The sequence below is a fragment of the Eleginops maclovinus genome, chromosome 4 (assembly GCF_036324505.1).
Source record: "Eleginops maclovinus isolate JMC-PN-2008 ecotype Puerto Natales chromosome 4, JC_Emac_rtc_rv5, whole genome shotgun sequence".
NCBI classification, from domain to species: Eukaryota; Metazoa; Chordata; class Actinopteri; order Perciformes; family Eleginopidae; genus Eleginops; species Eleginops maclovinus.
The window spans coordinates 17,055,909-17,075,355 of NC_086352.1; the positions used below are offsets into that span (position 1 = coordinate 17,055,909).

At 41.3% G+C, this 19,447-nt stretch overlaps 1 protein-coding gene across 1 annotated transcript; it reads right to left on the minus strand.

Moving 5' to 3' along the window:
* Positions 1–1,004: 1,004 nt before the first annotated feature.
* Positions 1,005–18,495, minus strand: dhx38 (DEAH (Asp-Glu-Ala-His) box polypeptide 38). The gene is given in 28 exon segments (XM_063882351.1): positions 1,005–2,131; positions 4,364–4,485; positions 4,770–4,865; positions 4,964–5,089; positions 5,516–5,650; positions 6,003–6,158; positions 6,939–7,093; positions 9,154–9,362; positions 10,455–10,567; positions 10,936–11,043; positions 11,130–11,246; positions 11,476–11,586; positions 11,918–11,985; positions 11,988–12,057; positions 12,217–12,402; positions 12,971–13,157; positions 13,282–13,419; positions 13,559–13,683; positions 14,118–14,225; positions 14,722–14,883; positions 15,194–15,349; positions 15,456–15,532; positions 15,614–15,732; positions 15,826–15,988; positions 16,081–16,233; positions 16,545–16,741; positions 17,108–17,436; positions 18,237–18,495. Coding segments are annotated over 27 exon segments (3,765 nt in total). The 5' UTR covers positions 17,434–17,436; positions 18,237–18,495; the 3' UTR covers positions 1,005–2,049.
* Between the last annotated feature and the right edge of the window lie 952 nt (positions 18,496–19,447).

Here is a 19,447-nt window from a genome sequence, read left to right on the forward strand (position 1 = left end):
AGCCTTTTCATCAGGACCATTATGTTGTGTTTTGTTACCTTGTACTTTTTTATGACAAACTGATTATTTAATACTGAAAATGATTAACTGCAGCCCTAATTTGTAGTCTTCCCCTTCGGCTGTTTTTTAATGTCATTTCACTTCTTTTTTTGCAGTAAAAAAGTCTGAATAGTATATCCTAAAAATGTCACAAAGGTCCTAATATAGAATGTCACAAAAAAAATATAAAAAGTCATAGTATATTACGTCATAGAAAACATATCTAAAAAGCATCATTATTTAACTGAACTTATATTAACTATACTATGACATTTTTATAATGTCTTTATAGCATACTAAAATAAGACTTTTATATTATGCTATAACATTTTTGTGAGAATTCATTCTATAGTTTGCCATGAAAAACAATGTCTAAGTATTGTTAATCAAAAATATCCCAAAAAGTCATTGTATCGCACGTCATAAAAAAAGCCATATTTCAGTATGCCGTAACAGACGAAATAAAAGTTGTAGCCATACTAATGTATTTCATAGGCATCTAATGTCACAGTGTGGATAGGCATGATGAGAATGACTGCATGTGGGCCTCTGGGTGACCCGGCCTGCAGCACCGGGGTCAGAGAGATGGTGGAGGAGGCCGGAGTGGCCAGAGGCTGACTTTGGCACCAACAATACAGAGCAGGACTCAATGCCTCCCCTCCTACATTTCTAGACACTTTAAAACCTTTTTAGACCTTGTATAACATAAGCTCAATTTAAGCTGCAAGACTTTTTAAGAATCAACTAAAAACTTCTAAATGAACCATTGCCCCCTGTTCAATGTTTTATAGGGAAACCAATTCCACATTTATGGCCGTAACTAATTTGCATCAGATTCACTTATTGAGCTATCATTCATGTTAGTGAAAACTCACTTAAAAATGTACATCTAAATAGTATTATTACGTTCAGTACTTGAAAAGCACAAAGACACATTAGAGAATATCAAATGAAATCACCAAGGATTCAAAAAATAGCTAACATTTATTTTTGTTTCATTTACAAAAGATGTCAAGACAAAATAATCTATTAGCAGTCCCTCTGCTGTGTCAAATCCGTGTTAAAAAGACAAGAGAACCACTGTCACTACCCAAACATGGCCTTGCTAAACTGTTTTGATACACATAGACCTGAAGCTGCAATATTCTGATCAGCTGAGAGGGCAGGAGAGGACGTACATCAAGAAACACATTTTCCCATTTTAAAGACAGATTAGCAAACATTTGTTTCGAGTGAAACCACAAAGGAATCTGTGCTACTCTGAACACAAGGACCATAAAAACCTAACCGTTGATATGTTTAATCCAGCATGTTAACGTTTTGTATGATGAAAGCTGTGGTACATTACAGGGGTGGTACAGGGTTGACAGTAAATAGAAAAAGGTCAATTGCCTAAGCCTACATAAGTGTGTTGTGTGTGTTTTCGGGGAATTACAATACAACTCTAGAGTCTGAAGACCCTCTTGCCATAAGTACAGTTTGAATAGTGCTGCAGTCTGTAGAAGAGCACTTCATAGTGGCGTACACGCTGTTCAATCCACCACCGAACCAGAACTAGCAAATGCAAGGACACAAAGACGACATTGAAATTAGATCACTTTTTATCAGTTTACCTCTGAAAATACATTCAGGATGGAGGAAATTAAACAGCATAGAAAATTAAATGTTTCTAAGTAAAATCATTACTGAATAGACATTTGTAAAACCACTTTTCAGTAATGACAACACATACATACTGAATTTACAAAAAAAACCAACAACAGTCATTTATTTCTTAAAATGTATCACGGAAACAGCTATAGGCTGATGAAGGTGAAGGGACCTCTGTTTCAGTCTTGTGCCTTATACAAGTTCTCACTCTAGTGGTCTGTACAGGAACTGCAGGGGATTCTGGCCATGCTGGGAGGGACAAATGGCAGCTGGAAGTTACACTGTGTGCTTGTGCTGGTGTGGTCCAGGTCAGAGTAATAATGAGTCTAGAAGAGGCCACATGATTGGTTGATGGGGTTTCTACAGTCCAAAGCGGGCAGGGGTGCGTCTGGGCGTCATGGGGGCCTCGTCTTTTCTTCCTGGTGTGCAAATTTTCACAGCCCTGAAAATCAGAGAAAAGGAAGCAGTTTACATTAAAGAAGTTTTATTCAGTGCAACATACTATTCCATCCCATTCTTTTTTGCTCTGCTCACTCAATTTCCTATACAAGCAGCTGTGGTTAAAGAAAAAGGCTGAAGGTGAGGGAAGGCAGGCCTGTCCAGCTGAATGTGAACATCCAGCAGGACCGCAGGAGAGTGAAAAGGCGCTCTGGTGTCTCTGTGAACAGTGTTGGACGCAGAGCGCCTGACAGCACAATCTATCATCTTTAATTACAGCAGCGTGACACCCTGACACTGCCCACACTTCATCTCTATACCTCTCTCACACACACACACACACACACACACACACACACACACACACACACACACACACACACACACACACACACACACACACACACACACACACACACACACACACACACACACACACACACACACACACACACACACACACACACACACACACACACACACACACACACACACACACACACACACACACACACACACACACACACACACACACCTGCAGCAATTATGACCATCGGGCCATAACCCCCTTCTGTCACTGTGTCCCATTCTCTCTGTCTCGCTGTTCACTTCAGGAAACATTGTTACTCTTCCCTTTAACACACAGCCTGCGAGTAGTTTCATAACAGCAATGCTCACGTGTGGAGCGTTTAGGAAATGTATTCAGGGGTCTACAAAAAACTGTACAACTGTTTTAGCATTTTCTGGACCAAATTCACCACAAATGACTGCTATAGCACATCACGTTGTGGACATGGAAAAGGAAGTAAGTCTTCTTCTACAAATCTTGGAATTCATTTGTTTTCTTTCAGTTCCAAACAAGAAAATCTCAAACTCTCAAAAACCAATATGTAACTAAACTGCATTACCAGACATAAGTACTGTAAGTTTGACACAACAAATAAATAAAATTCAGCTCATTTGATGCAAACTATGAGGAATGTCACACCTCATGCTAGTTCCAGTAGTCTGCAAATGGATTTTCAACCCATACAGAAATGATTCAGAAACATTGGAGTCCATTTACCTGAAAAAATGTAATCCAAAAATATAAAGCTGTGCCTTTATTTGGAAGTATAGCCTGTAGAGTACATGACGGTGAGACTGCAGCTAAGGCTCCTTTTGTCACTTAACCTGCAAATGCTTTTCTCGATCAATCAACATCATCAAATTGCTTGGGCAAATGTCAGGAAATAGAGAATGAATCCAATGCACTTTCATCATCCAAGAGGCATTAAAACAACTTGTTTTTTTTCCCAAAAGCCAAACACTTCTTCACTTATCTTGACACATTTTGTTTTGCGTTTTGAGGCATTGATGTTGCTTAAGAAGCTCATACTTTTTGTATTTTCCTATTAAGTGCTTTGCGTGGAACTTAACAGGCTTCAAGCTCTGAGCCCTGATGTGGTTCCAAAAACACTCTCTCCCATTTCCACTTTTAAAACACAAAACAACCGACTAATTCACACCACTGATCTGTGCTGGTGAGCGGGGAGACGGGTGACAAGCAGCCGGCACATGTAGGTCGCTCAGAAGAAATATTTCATCCTGGTCACACTGAACTCACGGAGGAGTCTCGTGTGAGGCCTGCCGGAGAACAGCGGCAGCGGAGAGCCCAGGAGAGCCGACGACATTCATTATCACACATCCAGATACCTCTGCATAAATCTAATTCTTAATCCTTTACCTCCAGAGTGATTATTTTCAACAGATCTGTTACACACACGCAAACTCAGACAGATAAACCAGCTGATTAATTAACAATAAAAGTTATTTTTAAAGCCGTCTTTTTTTAACCTTATTCCTCTCTGTTAAGCTACTGGATGGGTGTGAAATTAATTTTTGGGTCTAATTTGAAATTGAACATTCCCCCCTTTTTTCTGCACTGCTATGGCACAATTTAAATTGCTGCAGTAATGGGGGTCAGCCAGGAGTCAATATTATTTCTTTTTGTCTCGTCTGGAGGGACCAGAGGTGAGAAAAGCTCATCATGAAGAGTGAGAGAGGCTGAGAAGAGAGAGTGGGAGAGGAGGAGAGAGGCAGGGGGGGGTGAAGATATGGATTGGCAGCGAGGTAGGTAAATTAAATGTTTCTATCTCGACAGCGAATGGAAAATGAGGGCCACGGGGAACTATTGTTAGATGAGGACCCGTGTATGATGAGGAGGCAACAGGAGGAGAGGTTGTAGCTGACTTACTTAACAACGCCAGTGGTGGTCTTCTTCTCCTGCTCCTCTCGCCGCGCCTGCAGCTGCTCCTCAGCCATGGACATCTCCTCCTCCATGTTGGTGATCTCCTCCTTGGCCCGGCGACGGTTTTCCTGAAACAGCAACCCAAACAGATGTGAGAGAAGTGTACAGAAAGAAAATATACCACCTTTTAGATGATCTGGCAACAACCATTTGACATATGCAAAGAGTGACAAGAGGTGGCAAGTCGGTGACTAAATGGTTAGAAGCTAAAATATTTGGGAAACACAGATCAGACGGACAAATATGAAATCAGCCGCAACCAAAAAGTACAGTCACATGTGGAAATTCCGCTCTACATACTCCTATATAAAGTTAAGTGTATTGAACAAGTACCATCCTTGTGTTGTCTTACCGTTCTGCTTTTTCCCGCCTGTTTGACGCTGTAAAACATGGGCCCAAGCTCTGCCAGCCACTCTCCGTCCACTGAAGTCACACACTGCATGTACTCCTGCAACACAAAGCACATGTTAATCCTCCACAAACACATAACAGTTTATCATTAATTGTTTCTGTGCTGGCCAAGTTCTATAGCCAACGTTATTTTACCTTGGTGGTCATGACGAGCTCGTGGTAGATGATGTAGTCGGGGGTGTAGCCCATACCAAACAGGGAGCTGGTGGGATGGAGGTGACATGGCATGCCTGTCCTCACGTTCACATATTCCCCAATGCCCTGGGAGCAAACACAGGCATAAATAACACATTAAATGTGCGATTCAGAATTTCTGGATAGGAAAATGGGATGCGTGTCGTGTGCTGCAGTGCGTGTTTGTGCCTGCACCTATGGGAGCACTGTAAGGTCAGAGCAAAGCAGGTCACATGGGCTAATTTGCTTCTCTACCTGCCCTAGACAGCAGGAAAATAAATGTGAAGTATATCCAGCATTGCTACGATTGCTCGGGTTAGCCGGCTTCTCATAAGTCAAACGGAGAACCTTGATTATACAGTCATGATTTTAAATTCCCTTTCAGATTTTAGCGCCGTATTAATGTGAGGCCAGAAGGGATATTTCTTCACTCTGTAATTATGCTGCTATAAATCTGCCACAACCAGTTGCCACTGGGCGAAACATATTAACTGCAGAAAGTGATGGAGGTACCTTGAGTTTGGCAGCCTGGTGGAAGTATGCTGCACAGATGCACTTTCGGATGATGTCCCAGTCCGACCCGCAGGAAATTAAGTTCATTCTCTGCTGCACCATGATGTCCTTTAACTGGGAGCGCACCTCTCGCACCTGCACAAAAACAATACGTATTGGAAATTAAACCACATGCAAAACAATTCCAACCTGTTGGCTTGCAATTAATGGCTTGAAGAAGAAACATATCCCTGATGTAAAGTGAAAACGTTACAACATTTTTTACTAAACTGTAGTTAAAGTAGTTCAGTAGAAAACTGAATAGGCCTCACAGAACCTGAATCCTATAAAAACACTATAGTCAAAGCTAGGAAAAAATGCACAATTTAAACTGAGATTTCAACAAGGTCATCTAAAACAGTTGGAATTCAAGAGAAAACTGAATGACAGAATTCCTTTCAGGGCCACAGGGTGTAGCGGTGTAGCGGTGCAGCAGTGGCAGTCTGACCTTGCGCATGGCCTTGGTGTGGATGAAGTGCTCGTTGCACCAGTTGCTGGAGTAATTGTTGTTCTTCCACTGCATGTAGACGTGTAGGTATGTGAGGTGATCGCTCTCTGGGACAGAGAACTTCTCCCTCACCTGGTCACTCTCCTCCTCACGACCCTGCAGAGACACACGGATACATTTACCATACATCACTGGGATTCTGGGTAATTTCAAGGCTGTTTTGTTCTTTGTGAAATATTGTTTTTCACAAAGACATTTCATTTAGCACAGCCAATTTTTAACCTCCTTTTACTTAAATGTTTGGACTTCCTGAGGGTAGACATCTACCTCTTTAGCTGCAACATGCACCAATATGACAGCAAGTCTGTCTCCATTTATTACTTGAGGGGTTTAGAAGGACCACTGAATTGAGAGTGAACTAGAAAGGTATATTTTCGAATAAGAAGACCAAAACAATGAGCTGAAAAACACTCAAATGCTCCACAAAGCTAAAGGAAGCTTCAGATTCGGGGGATCATTTTGGATGGGTTGCCAGGTGTTGTAACGTGAGATATTTACACAAAGATTTTTAACATTTTTAATTACCGCTTTTTTCCAAACAGTGTCGGAATTGAACGGCCTCAGAATGGCTTCATCACACACTTTATCAGTCTCTCTTTCGTTGTCCCGCTCTTGCGCTTCCTGCTAGAGCGCCGCCTGGTAGCCGTTAGCCCGTAAAAATATATAGATTAGCCGCATCGTTGTTTAAGCCCCAGGTTTCAAAGCGTGTGAAAAAAGTAGCGGCTTATAGTCCGGAAATTACGCTACATTTATTTTTCAAACCTGATTTGTAAAATGATAATTAAACATGCAATACTAGTGGGTGTGTATAGTATGATACGGTTTCACACAGACAAAAAGTAAACGTTGTTATTATACAGTAACTATGAGACATACCTTAGGTCTGTAGAAGATGGCGGGCACAGACAGCATGGAGACGATGATGAGGATGTCAGCACTGCAGCCCATGTCGCAGGAAACGATCAGCATCTTGGACAGGGCGGGGTCGAGGGGAAACTCCACCATCAGACGCCCCGTCGGTGTCAAAGAGCCTGAAAAGAGAAAGAAGAACACAATTACAAGGTCAGGAGTGAAGCTTATAAAAGTGCACGAGATGTGAAGTATTAAGAAGGAACAAGCACAAGACGAGTGATAAGCTCCTTTTCCGTCAAAAGCCTGCTGGCGTGAAGAAGAAGCCAGCATAATGTGACACTTATTTGTCTATCATCGTGAGAGAGGATGAACTGCTGACGGTTGAGAATACTTGTAGAGAGAAAAAAAAAGTGCGAGATCAAAAAACTTTGCCAGTTCTGATTTAAATGATTAGACGACAGTGTCTAAGGAGCTTATAAGGAGGAAAAGCGGGGAAGCAGAGCACCAGTTTGGGGCAGGTAAGCCTTAATCAGAGATAATCTGCTGTTAACATACCATACAGGGAATCATCAAAAATCCCCCCTCATCCCCAAATCCCTAAATCCCCTGGGATCTGGCTAAGGATGAGACAGAAATGAGACCCGGCCAGTCAAATCAAACACAGGATCAGTTACTAGGCAATTACTCCAGCGGCCAAACCTCACAACTACCTCCTCGAGGCAGTTTTGCCGTGTCTGCATCATCACAGCAGCATCTTCTAAACAGCTAGTCTCCTGCCTGTGTTTGTGGTGTCAGCTTCACAATGCGGAGTTCAAAGAAGCCCTGAGGGGGAAATACAACTCTGAAATACCCAATATCCCAATACATGTCACAGCTTCATCCTCATCTCAAAAGAAAGATGATTTATGTTGCGTGGCCCCTCTGTTTGAAAGACTATTTGTGGGCCTTACAAAGCCTAGCCCAGGAAAGAAATTGTAATAAAAAAAATCAAGACATTATTAATACATGATGGTGTTAATATTTGTTTGTTCTGCAACAGTTAATAAAATAATAAATTCATTAACAAAAAAGAGAACATCGTGGTTCCAGTAGGGCTGCCCACGATTAGTCGACTAATCGTTAGTCGGCGGAAAAAATATTCGTCGACTAATTTTTCATTAGTCAAAATGTTGCTGCAAGTGCTGGCCGTAAACCCCCTCAGACTTCATTCAGAGCTGTGCCTGGTCCTTTAGTAATTTTGTCGGGCAGGAAATCCAAAGTGTGCGATCCCTCTGAGCATGTAAAAGGGACGAGCCCCAAAATGTGACATGCAAACTCCGCTGGAAAAAAGGTTCTTCCTTACCCACGCCATCATAACAAAAAACTGAGCTTTATTATCCCCGACAACGTGTGTTCCTTCCTCAGACTCAGCGGAAAACAGCAGCAGTGAGTCAGGCAGTAGCCTAGCGTTGTATCAACATATGTAAACCTGTAATGTATAATCCTTCTGAGCTCAGAAAACGATCAATTCAAGCGTTCATTTCATGATCAGGGCGTAATGTGCGGAGGGAGTTTTGCCGACAAGCATATTTGTCGCAGTATCCTGGGTAGTATTCATTGGGTTCTTATATTCAGATATGAATGATAGAAACTAGAGCTAAGTGCTCGCTGCTTGTTCACACACACATTAAGAGTCCGTACCGGAGCTTCTGCTGTTTGTACCGCTGACGGGCGGACCGCTCCGTCTGTGCGGTGCGCTGTGACTCTCATGTGCTTTCTACATGTACAATTTATTTATATTTCAACTGTTAATTATTACAGTTGTATTTTATATTTCACCTTAAGCACAACGTACCATCCTGTTATAATAAGGTTCTTTGTCAGCCTTTGAAAAACAATAATAATAATATATCATATACGAGAGACGATTAGTCGACGAATCGCCTGAATTGACGAGCACTAGTCGACTAGAAACATCTTTAGTGGAGGGTTCCAGCTTCTCTAATGTGATTATTTGCTTGTTTTCTTTTTCTTCTGTGACAGTCAACAAAATATATTTGGTGTGGGACTGTTAGTTGCTTAAAACATCACATTGAACTCTGGAAATGTGTGATGGAAATTGTTCAAAATTGACATTTTATAGACAAAAACAACCGATTAGAGAGGAATCAACTATTACTGTAAGTTGCAGCTGTAGTTTGAAGTTCATTACAACACACAGCATACTCAAAGTATGTTGAAAATGTGGCTCACTACCAACCTGTGTTATCCAGAGCTCCCAATATCCAGAGCTGGTACATGGAGTTGAGCATGTTGTCCTCTGGGGGGGGATCCATGAAGTGAAAGAGCAGCAGATCCTGAACACCCAGAGACTTTAGCAGCAGGACCACGTTCGCCAGGTTGGTCCTCTGGATCTCTGGTATGGTGGTGGTCAGCATCTCATTCTTGTAGGCGCTCTGAGTGTAGAGCCTGGACAGGGCAAAGGGCACACAGACGGAGAGTGAGTGTAAGTTTGTACGTCACGTTTGATGTTGATGTCAGCCAAAGTGTGCAAATATATGCACACTTTTTCATTTTTGGGAGACAGAGAAATTGAATAAGCTTCTCTGGGCTATGTTCACTTTGTGCTGACATGTAAGTGGGTTCTTAATAACCAGTAAGCACCACATGTAGATCAGCTGAACTAGAAGATTCAGGAAGCTACAATTTCTTTTTTAAAAAGCATTCAGAGCCTGAGTTACAGAATGGGACCCGACTTAAAAAAGGGTCTTGGCAACAATTACAGCTGTCAGATGTAGGCGATTATAATTACAGAATGATTTGAATGCATACGGAGGTTTTGAGCTGGTGAGTGAGTGCCTGCAGTCACAGCTAAAAGAGTCTTTGAATGGGGAATTCTCAACGCAAGCGTAGCAAACCAGCGTGACTCACTCCCTCCGCTCTCCCAACACATCCACAGCTACACCACCTTGGCTGTATTCAGTGTAAAGCTCTCCCAAAACCGACTCTGTATAGATTGGAACACGCTTGTGTACAGGAGCAGGTGGGCAGGATTATTCCAGAAAAATATGGGGTTTCATAAGCATCTGAGCTCATTAGCGATGCAAAATGTATCACTCTGTATGATTCAATGCTGTTCTTCACTTAGAAATCTCTTTCGTGGGTCTTTTGTGGCACATTTCCCTGTCATAAACAAAGCTAAACTGCATGAAATCCTCTGGAGATTAAGGTTCTGGCCCTCTCCCAGCAACTGAAAACAGTCATGCAATACATCCAGAGCCCTGATCTTAAACTGCAGAAGGGAGAAACACACTTTAACAACAGTTATGCTATTCTCAAACAGAAAAAAGAGGAATTGAAAAATAAAAATCAGAATCAGGTTGTTTATTTGTGAATCTGAAACGAGATAGTGGGAACATGTTGTGCTGTATGTTCTTAATAAAAACCCCTTGTGTAGTTTTAGATATTCTAATGTCAGCTAAAAAGTCGAGGGGGGTAAACTTGAAGGAACCTGGAAATGGCAGAACTTCTCAACACTGATTGTGGCTGTGTGCATGTTACCTGTAACACTGTCCTGGTCCTGTACGTCCTGCTCTGCCTGAGCGCTGGTTAGCATTAGCCTGGCTGATGGGATACACCTGTAGAGCATCCATTCCAATGCGAGGGTTGAAAACCTGTGGACAAAAAAAAGAACGGCGTATGATTGGTTAAACGTGGACACAGGAAAAGGACCTTTTATGACTGCAGAGTAAATACAGCCACGGAAAAAATGAAGAGACCACTTCAGCATTACAATGTTCTCTTCTTTTATAACTTATAGATATGTCTTAGAGTTAAATGTTCTCTTGTTTCATTATTTATAGATATGTCTTGGAGTTAAATGTTCTTTTTATTGTATTCTATAAACTACTGACACTTTTTCTTTGTGTTGCAATTCAACAGACACTGGAATAGCTGCCATACATGTAGAGAGTGGTCTTTTGTTTTTTTCCCGGAGCTGTATGTGTACACTTTATACAATGAGACATAGGGCCGGGAGTACCTTAAGTTTGCAGTATCCTGCATCCACGACAAACATGATTCCATCCACAGTGAGGGAGGTCTCAGCGATGTTTGTAGCAACGATGCATTTCCTCACACCATCTGGAGCCTAGCAGAGGAGAAATTAAAGGCAGTTAGATTTGTTTTCAAAGAGTAGAAAAGTTTGCAGCATCAAGACCGGTTACAGATACTAACCTTCTGGAAGATCTTGGCCTGGAGGTCAGACGGCAGCTGGGAGTAGATGGGTAGCACGGCCAGAGCCGGAGCATTCTCCAAATCCTCCAACCGCTCCACGATCTGATCCGACGTCACCTAAAGGACAGAGATAAAGCTTTAATTACAAACACAAAAAAGAAAAGAACCTCCTGTTCCTTACCAACGCAAGTACCCTGAAAACTAACCAAAACTAAAAAGTCAAAGCTGAAATAAAAAACAATTGAAGATCTAATTGATTCAATCTCAATAAAAACGTGTTTAACCTTGATTCACAGCTTACATTCTGTTCTTTTGAGTTATTTGAGTGATTAAAGTGGTCTCTCACCTCGATATCCTCCTGCCCGGGCATGAAGATGAGGATGTCTCCTATCAGCCCGCTGAGGTGGATCTGCAGCGCCTGCTTCACTGCTGCCTCTACGTAGTCCTCCTGAGGAGTCTATGCAGCACAAAATATACAAATCAGTCAAAACAAAACCACAGAAATGAACCTACAAAGCACAACAGTAGAGAGATGTATCCTATTATCTGTAAGACGATACATGTTTGGGATTATTTCATATAGGCTTTACCTAAGGCTAAACACATTTAGTAATGAGATTTCATTACAATTTGAGATAATAGTGTTTTGAGAGTAAATGTTCTTTAAAAAAAAAATGAAATGAAAATTTAAAAGGCAGCCTCAGAAATATTTCAGATGAGGGGAAATATCATATTGTATAAAGGATGTACAGTTAGTTCTTTCGAGTGACAGTAGAATAGACACATACCTTGCTAAATAAGATGTCCACGGGAAATGTTCTTCCTGGAATGTGGAAAATGGGTACGTTTCCAAAAATGCAGCAAACTTGTCTGAGTCCATGGTAGCAGAGGTGACGATGAGTTTCAAATCTGTCCGTCGAGATACAACCTGATGGGAGACCGGACAGAAAAAAGAGAGTTGAGTGTAAAGAGAACCGACAAGGCAATGCATCAATAACTTCCGCAGCAGACGGAGCTGTGTGTGTGTCTAGAAAATACCAAAACCAAAAATATATGTTTAAAGGATGTAAAGCAGGTTTGTCCTGACCTCACGCAGCAGGCCGAACAGCACGTCGGTGTTCAGGGAGCGTTCGTGAGCCTCGTCCATGATCACAGCACTATAGTGGTCCAGGTCCGACTCCCTCAGTGACTCCCTGAGCAGGATACCGTCCGTCATGTACTTTATTAATGTTTTCTCGGATGTGCAGTCCTCAAAACGGATTGCGTAACCCACCTGCAGGCAATAATATCAGATTAATAAACTAAAAATACCATGCATGGTCTTTAAAGCACCTGTTTTCAGCAAACACTGCTTGATATGCATAGAGACTATACAATTCAAAGACACTACCTAAAAATCATTGTTAGCATTAACCTATTTAGGTAGCTCCAGTGTTTCTCTTTCGCGTTTCCCCTCAGTTCTAACCATGAACTAGCAACAGACATGATATCTTCCCTCTGACCACCAGATGGTGGTGTTATACAGCGTATGACTCGCCATTGAGTTTGTGCGTGTAGGCCCTTAGAATGTACGTTACACATCATTGGGCTCCACTAAGAATGTATTTAAATCTAACAAGCAAGTAACAAAATGCCGCCAAATCCCATTTAAATTAAAGATAGAAAATGATCCTATTATCACAGGGGTAGTGATTACACTGTGTACTTCTAATAGTGTTTCCTTCCTGTTCAAATGCTCACAGGGGTTCTACAATCAGAGGTAACACTGCACACAGACAACAGTAGGGCTAAGTATTTCAAATTCAAAAATGGTTTGCTTAAGCATCAAGCAGCTGTCTCACCTCTTCTCCAAGGTTGGTTCCTATCTCCTCACTGACTCTTTTGGCCACACTCATGGCTGCCACTCTTCGGGGCTGAGTACAACCCACCATGCCGTAACTGGTGTACCCGTCCTCATGCAGGTACTGAGTGAGCTGGGTGGTCTTCCCACTGCCCGTCTCCCCAACAACAATTACAATGCTGTTGTCCCTGTAGAGAAGTTCACGTTATAAGTTAGTTAAAGAATAACTCTTCACAAGACACTATTTAAGGAACAAAGAAACAAAAATGGGAATACAACTTGACAGCAGCAATGAGCTCTGAGGATCAATACCTTATGATGTTAAGAAGCTGCTGTCTGACCGCAAAAATGGGCAGGTACTGTCTCTGTTGCAGGAGGGTCTTCTTCTTAGCAAAGTCGCTGCTGGCCTCGCTCTTGTCTTTCATGTGGTCTGCAAATTTCTGCTCTGCTCTGTGAATCAGAGAGAGAAACATCACCAAATAATTAATATGGCATGTCAGACATTTCTCTTAATTTAAGGCCGTGAATCTCTAAGCAGAACATGTGAAATGTAATTTAGATCCAAACTTTGCATGGACAGTGTGGTCACCTGTAGTCTACTTTGCCATCCTCGCCCACCGCTTTGCCACCGGAGCTGTCTGCTTCCTCCTTCTTTTTGACTCCCATGATATCCCCCAACTTGGTACCTGCCAATTCCCAATGTTTGTGCTGTGCCTAAAAAACAAATAATCACAGTTAAATCAACTGATTATGAAGATTAAAGCTCCAGTCACAAATGGGACACACAATCTTTTACAATTTCATTCAACAGAGAAGAGAATACAGAGCCTTTTGTGTTTAATTTGTCAAATTGTTTCACCTCACTGATCGTGGATTGCAGTTAAAATGTCGTAAAGGGACCTGGTATGGTAATCATGAATAAATTAATTACCAAAGCGATGAGGTTAGACAGCGCTGGCATTTACCGACCAGACAGGTGAAGACCCACAATCCACATTGGCATTTCTCAACAGCAGAGTATAAACATTAGATCTGCATTGTGTTTAGAGCTTCACCAGATGATATGACAATAGTATATTCATCTAAAATCCTCACTGGTTCAGCAATAAATGTATAAATATCGTTAGTTAGTTATTAATTCAACCAACCTTTTTGCGCTCTTTCTGCTCACGATGTTTACGAACAAGCTGGCTGCCTTTACGAGCGATGATGGCCATGTCAGAGGTAGCATCTTTCACAGGGATGACAGGCTCTGGCTGCAGCAGAAAAACAAATACACAGTTAAAAACAAATCCTTCAAGTAAAGTCAGGCCAAACAATCAGTCTCATATATCATTTACATTTCTGGTGAAAGACGCATGTGCAGCATGATGGTACAACAATATCATGCAAACCACACACAGAGTTTCAGCTGCGGCAAAATGTACAGCCTGGCCGTCAGTGTGTTCTTCAGTGAGAGTAAAAAAAGAAGACATAAAGCTCTCCATTCGTAACACCTGCATGTCCTCACTAAACTGTGGGGAAACAAGAAGGTAAGTTGGTAGAGTAATGCAGGGAGTGCAACTTATTCCAAGGTCCATTATTTATTATGAACGCACAACTATGTTACCATATTCCATAATTAAAACGTGGCAGGTGAGACTTGGGCCGATATGAAATTGTTGCATATCTTGTTCAGCCAAAAATTGACATCTAAGGCACTGAATCATTCATAAGTTCTACTTTATCACCGATTGTTTAGGCCTTGTTTACCTGCTTAGTGAAGACTATTCTTCCATCCAGAAAAGGAGGAACAAGGTTGTGGACCAGCAGATGAACCTTAGCCGCATTGTCCTCCTCAAAGTCTTCATCCACCTCTAACCTCTGTACCACACCACTGGTCAGCATACGGTTGGTCTCCCACCGCTCATTATCCTGAGGAAAGAAACACAGCCCGTTACAAAGCTAGAACAACGCAGACAATAGTACACACACACGGATGATATGCCTCTGCATGAAGACACGCAGTTCTCATTTTTCTTTCTGTATACCCGCTTTTACCCCCCCTTTTTTTTCTACGCTCTCATCTTTTATGTTTATGTTCTTGTTTATATTTGCACTGTGGGAGTGCCAGAAACGGTATTTCAATGTTCTGTATGTATAACACATGTGGAAACTTTGACAATAAAGTGGACTTCGACTGGACTTTGACTGATCAGGCTGATATGAAGCTCTGTGGAGGTACCTCGTTGATCTGTCGCCTCTGGGCAGATATCCTTTTCTGAGTCTGCTTCTGAAGGATCTGCTCTCTCTTCTTTACATATTCTTCAGATGTGGTAGTGAAAGGGTTGTGGAACTCGTCATATCCTTCGTCCATCATGTACCAATCTCTGTCAGCTTGCTGTAAAACAGGGAGACAATCAGAGATGTGTAAATGAAGTCTTATCACCAAAAAAATAGTTTATAGCTCCAATGAGACATAAATGAGGCAAGACTGTGCCACTCACCTTCTGGTCCTCCTCCCACTGGTCTTTCTCGCCTACATTATCAAACATAATTCCTCCCTGCCCATCTTCTTTCTTGCCTGACGGAGAGAGTATCAAATGTTATTGGACATATAGTATTTACATGTTATGCAATACATGGATTGTTTTTAGAATAGTACCTTTTCCTTGTGATAAACGAGGGGTAGATCCCAAATGTTTTCTGTCATTGGCCCACTCGTTATACTTGTATGATGGGGTAGGCAGGGGTGTGTCGTCAGGGTAACGGCCTCTTACTGACCTAAGCACACAGCAGAAGGTTGTGACGTTAGTATCAAATAGCATTACTTGCATTTCGACTACATGGTACAGCAAATTAATGACATCAGCTTACCTGTCCCTCCTCTCACTCTCTCGGCCGGAGCGATGGCCTCTCTCAGAGCGATCCATCTCTCTGTTAGACGGGGTGGGGGACGGAGACTCCCACTGGGAATGCCGTGAACTGGAATAACCGCTGTCATCCTCCTCCCAGTTGGACCGTGAGGGTGTGAAGGAATCTATGTGAAAACAAAATGAGTTTAGTCCATCAATTTAAAAGAACACACTTTTTACAAGGACAGCTTAAAATTATATTTTAAAGCTAGATTACCTCTGGGGCGATGCTGTGGAGATGAGGGTTCTTCTCTCTTGCTCCCCCGGCTGATGCGATCAGACCAGCCCTCCCTCTGTGAGCGCTCGCTCCTATCGCCCCGCTCCGATCGGCAGCTGCTGTTCCCGCGACCGTGGCTGCTCTCTCGGTCCCCTGACAGACGGAAACAGAAAATTTAATATTTTCATAAGGGATGACTCATCTACAATAATGTTTTTGTAATACCTCATTCACTTTTTAAAAGATAAATAAATCCAAAGTCCAAAATGTATTGCGACGGTTCCCACAAGAGATATGAAGATAGTTTTATAATAATATGACAAAGCACAATGTAGCAAATCTCCATGTTTTAAGGGCTTTTAACAACAAATGTATCATTTTTACTTAATAATTGAAGCTAAAATATACAACTAAAAGTGGTCTTGCATTGAAATACAAAATAATACAATGATCTTTAGAATCACCTCTTTCACTCCTTCGGTCTCTCCCCTTATCTCTGCTCCTTTCTTTTTCTCTTTCTCTGTTCTTGTCCTCTTTGGAGGACGCGTAGACGCCATGCTCACGCCTGTCTTTCTCTCGCTGCTGGTGTTTGCGTTTGAATTCCTCGCTGACCCCTCCAGGGTTTGAGGGTGTCTCCGAGCCAGTAACACGATACTTCCTGCTGCAAGATCGCAAAGAATAATACACATCATGCATAAACGTATCCGTGTGCTTCTTCAATTCGTACAATAGCTAACAAGTATAAAGGGAACTAAGGTCAGTCCACATCAAAATACAAGGATTCAATATTAAAGAAAGGCTTGTTAATGTTCAAAGTTCAGAGTCCTGGTGACTGTCCTGGTTCAATATTTGCACTGCTTTAGAGAGGTTTTTTTTCTCTGGAATGACTCAAAGGCTAAAACTCAAAAAGCTATTTCTAAATTCTCAAACAGCGAGATCCAAGAGAAGAGATATCTTAATGATTCAATTTAACACATGGATACGAAAAAATTATAATCTCCATAGACATGATGGAGCCATCCCTTACCTCTCTTTCTTAACACCACTGTCCTTATCATCATCTTCTTCATCGGACCCAGAGTCACTTTTACCTTCCTCCCAGTCCTTGTAGGAGGTAACCTTTGACTTCTTGCTATTTCGTTCATCTGCAATAGCGTCTGCCTGTTCCTTACTCTCTCGCTCCTTCCTTTTCTGAGCTGCTAGCAGATCCAACCCCAAAAGGGACGTGCGTGGAGTGGGAGCTCGAAAAACATGGGCCTCTGCAGCAGTATTCTTCTTCTTTACGATCAGTCCACCAACTTGAGCAGAGGGATCAGACCCTTCCAGCCTATGCATGGAATCATCGTCATCCATTATCTGTGGGGAAATAAAGATAAGTGCAAAAGTTGAGAATGTGTAAAGATGCTCTAGTGTTGCTGATGCCAACGCTATACAATTAATTTCAACGTAAGGTTTTTGCTTTTCTGAATCTTGAATTATATGATCTAGAAGATGAAGAAAATAGCGTTACATGCCAATACAAAGACCCCAGAGTCAAAAGGTGGAAAGTTAACACTTAACTGATTGATAAATCAGCCAAGTGTTTCAGATATAATAGACAATGATATAAAACAGAGAATAGTAGCAATTACCTAAAGTGGAAATGGTAGAACAAGAAATGTTTGCTGTTACTAATACATCGTTTGAACAATCACTGTGTTATCAAACGTATTGCCAATTAATATTCTGTCAATCTAATAATCAATACAGCCCTTTGCTGTACCTGGTTATACAATGACATGCTTTTATCTTACATAATAACATGTACTGGTGTCCAAATTTTACTTTCAGCTCAACAGGAAAGGTCTATGAATCTAATGATTTAACTTAAAAACAACCAAACAGATATAATATAGAGTCGTAACTCATTGTCTCAGCCTTCTATGTTAACCTTACTCTTAAGTCACAGATATTAGTTGTTTTTTGATTTAATTTGTTTTGCGTCAGCTGTGATTAACAATAAGAAATGTATTACAAGTTATAAACACTGGAGTTAATATTGAGACGCTTCAAATGATGACACGTGTTATAAATCCGACAGCACTTCCTCATTCAGACTTTGAATTCATTACATGTTCTTTGCTCAGTACCAGACAAGTTCAAATAGTATTGCTTACCTCAAATAGAGCAGCTAGCCTTCAAGCTATTCGCTTCTATCCCGGGAAGGCCGGGCGGCAAACTGAAAGACACTGCCGCGTGTTTTTGTGGGTCTAAAATGCAGAAACACTTACATCAAGAACAAGATTTGACGTCAAAGAATAGGCAGATGAGTATTCCAGAAAACAATGGATCTGCAACAGTGACTAGTATATATTTAAACTGCAGTTTTTGTAAACACAACGCATATGTTTACAGATAAGGGAGCAGCCATTGCAATCCCACAATTCTTTTTCTTTTTCTTCTTTGTTGATATTTTGCCAGAATACTCTGAGTCAGCGCGTTGCTGCCTCCCTCTGGAGGGAAGAGTCTCTACACATGATGGCCACATCCTTTTTTATATTGGTCTGTAGGAAAGTCAATTATTTTCCAACAAATTGTATTTTATTGCTATTGTCCCCAAATATATTACTTTCCTAACAATTTGGGTTTCATCATTGTCCCAAAATATACTAGTCTTAAAGGAGTGAGTCTTTACTTCCATCTTTGTCCCTGTCCACAATAAGGTCTTCATTTCTTCTTTATACTATACCAACATTTAATGTATTGCACAGTAGCTACAGTGTAGAAATGGCGATGAAAAACTGTCCCAGGCTGAATGTCAGAATGTTGTACTTGTATGAGGAATTGTCAGGTAAACTACGTTCAGACTTTGGCAGGGTGTACAGAGGTGTACAGGCATACTGTGGGGCTGAGGTTGGTGACAGGGTTTGAACTTTATACAACCATGTGTTTTTGCTGCTGTTGCAAGAGGAGCAATTTGTTTTGTTTGTATGACCATAAATGATTCTGCTTAGTAGAAAATAGTGTATTTTTTCTCCTAACATTATCAGACTTTAGTTTCAATAATGAATTTCATACATGATTAATATGCCGGAGATGATGAAATCCAGACTTCCCATGTTAATTATTTGGTTGACGTAAGAAATGTCATATGTGTTTATCAGTAGGATACCTATGCTTCAAAGTCCCCCTATCTGCAAAGAAAGAGTCACATGCCACATCTTATTCCCCCATGTGTAAACATGTCACCTATATCACTTAAGCACAGAATGTGTTGCATAAATGAATTAGAATTCTGAACTAAAACATGCCCAGTAGGTCTTCAATTAAGGAAAATGTAATTCACTGGTTTCCTCCTGTTTTTCAATTTCTGTTCCCACTGTGTGAC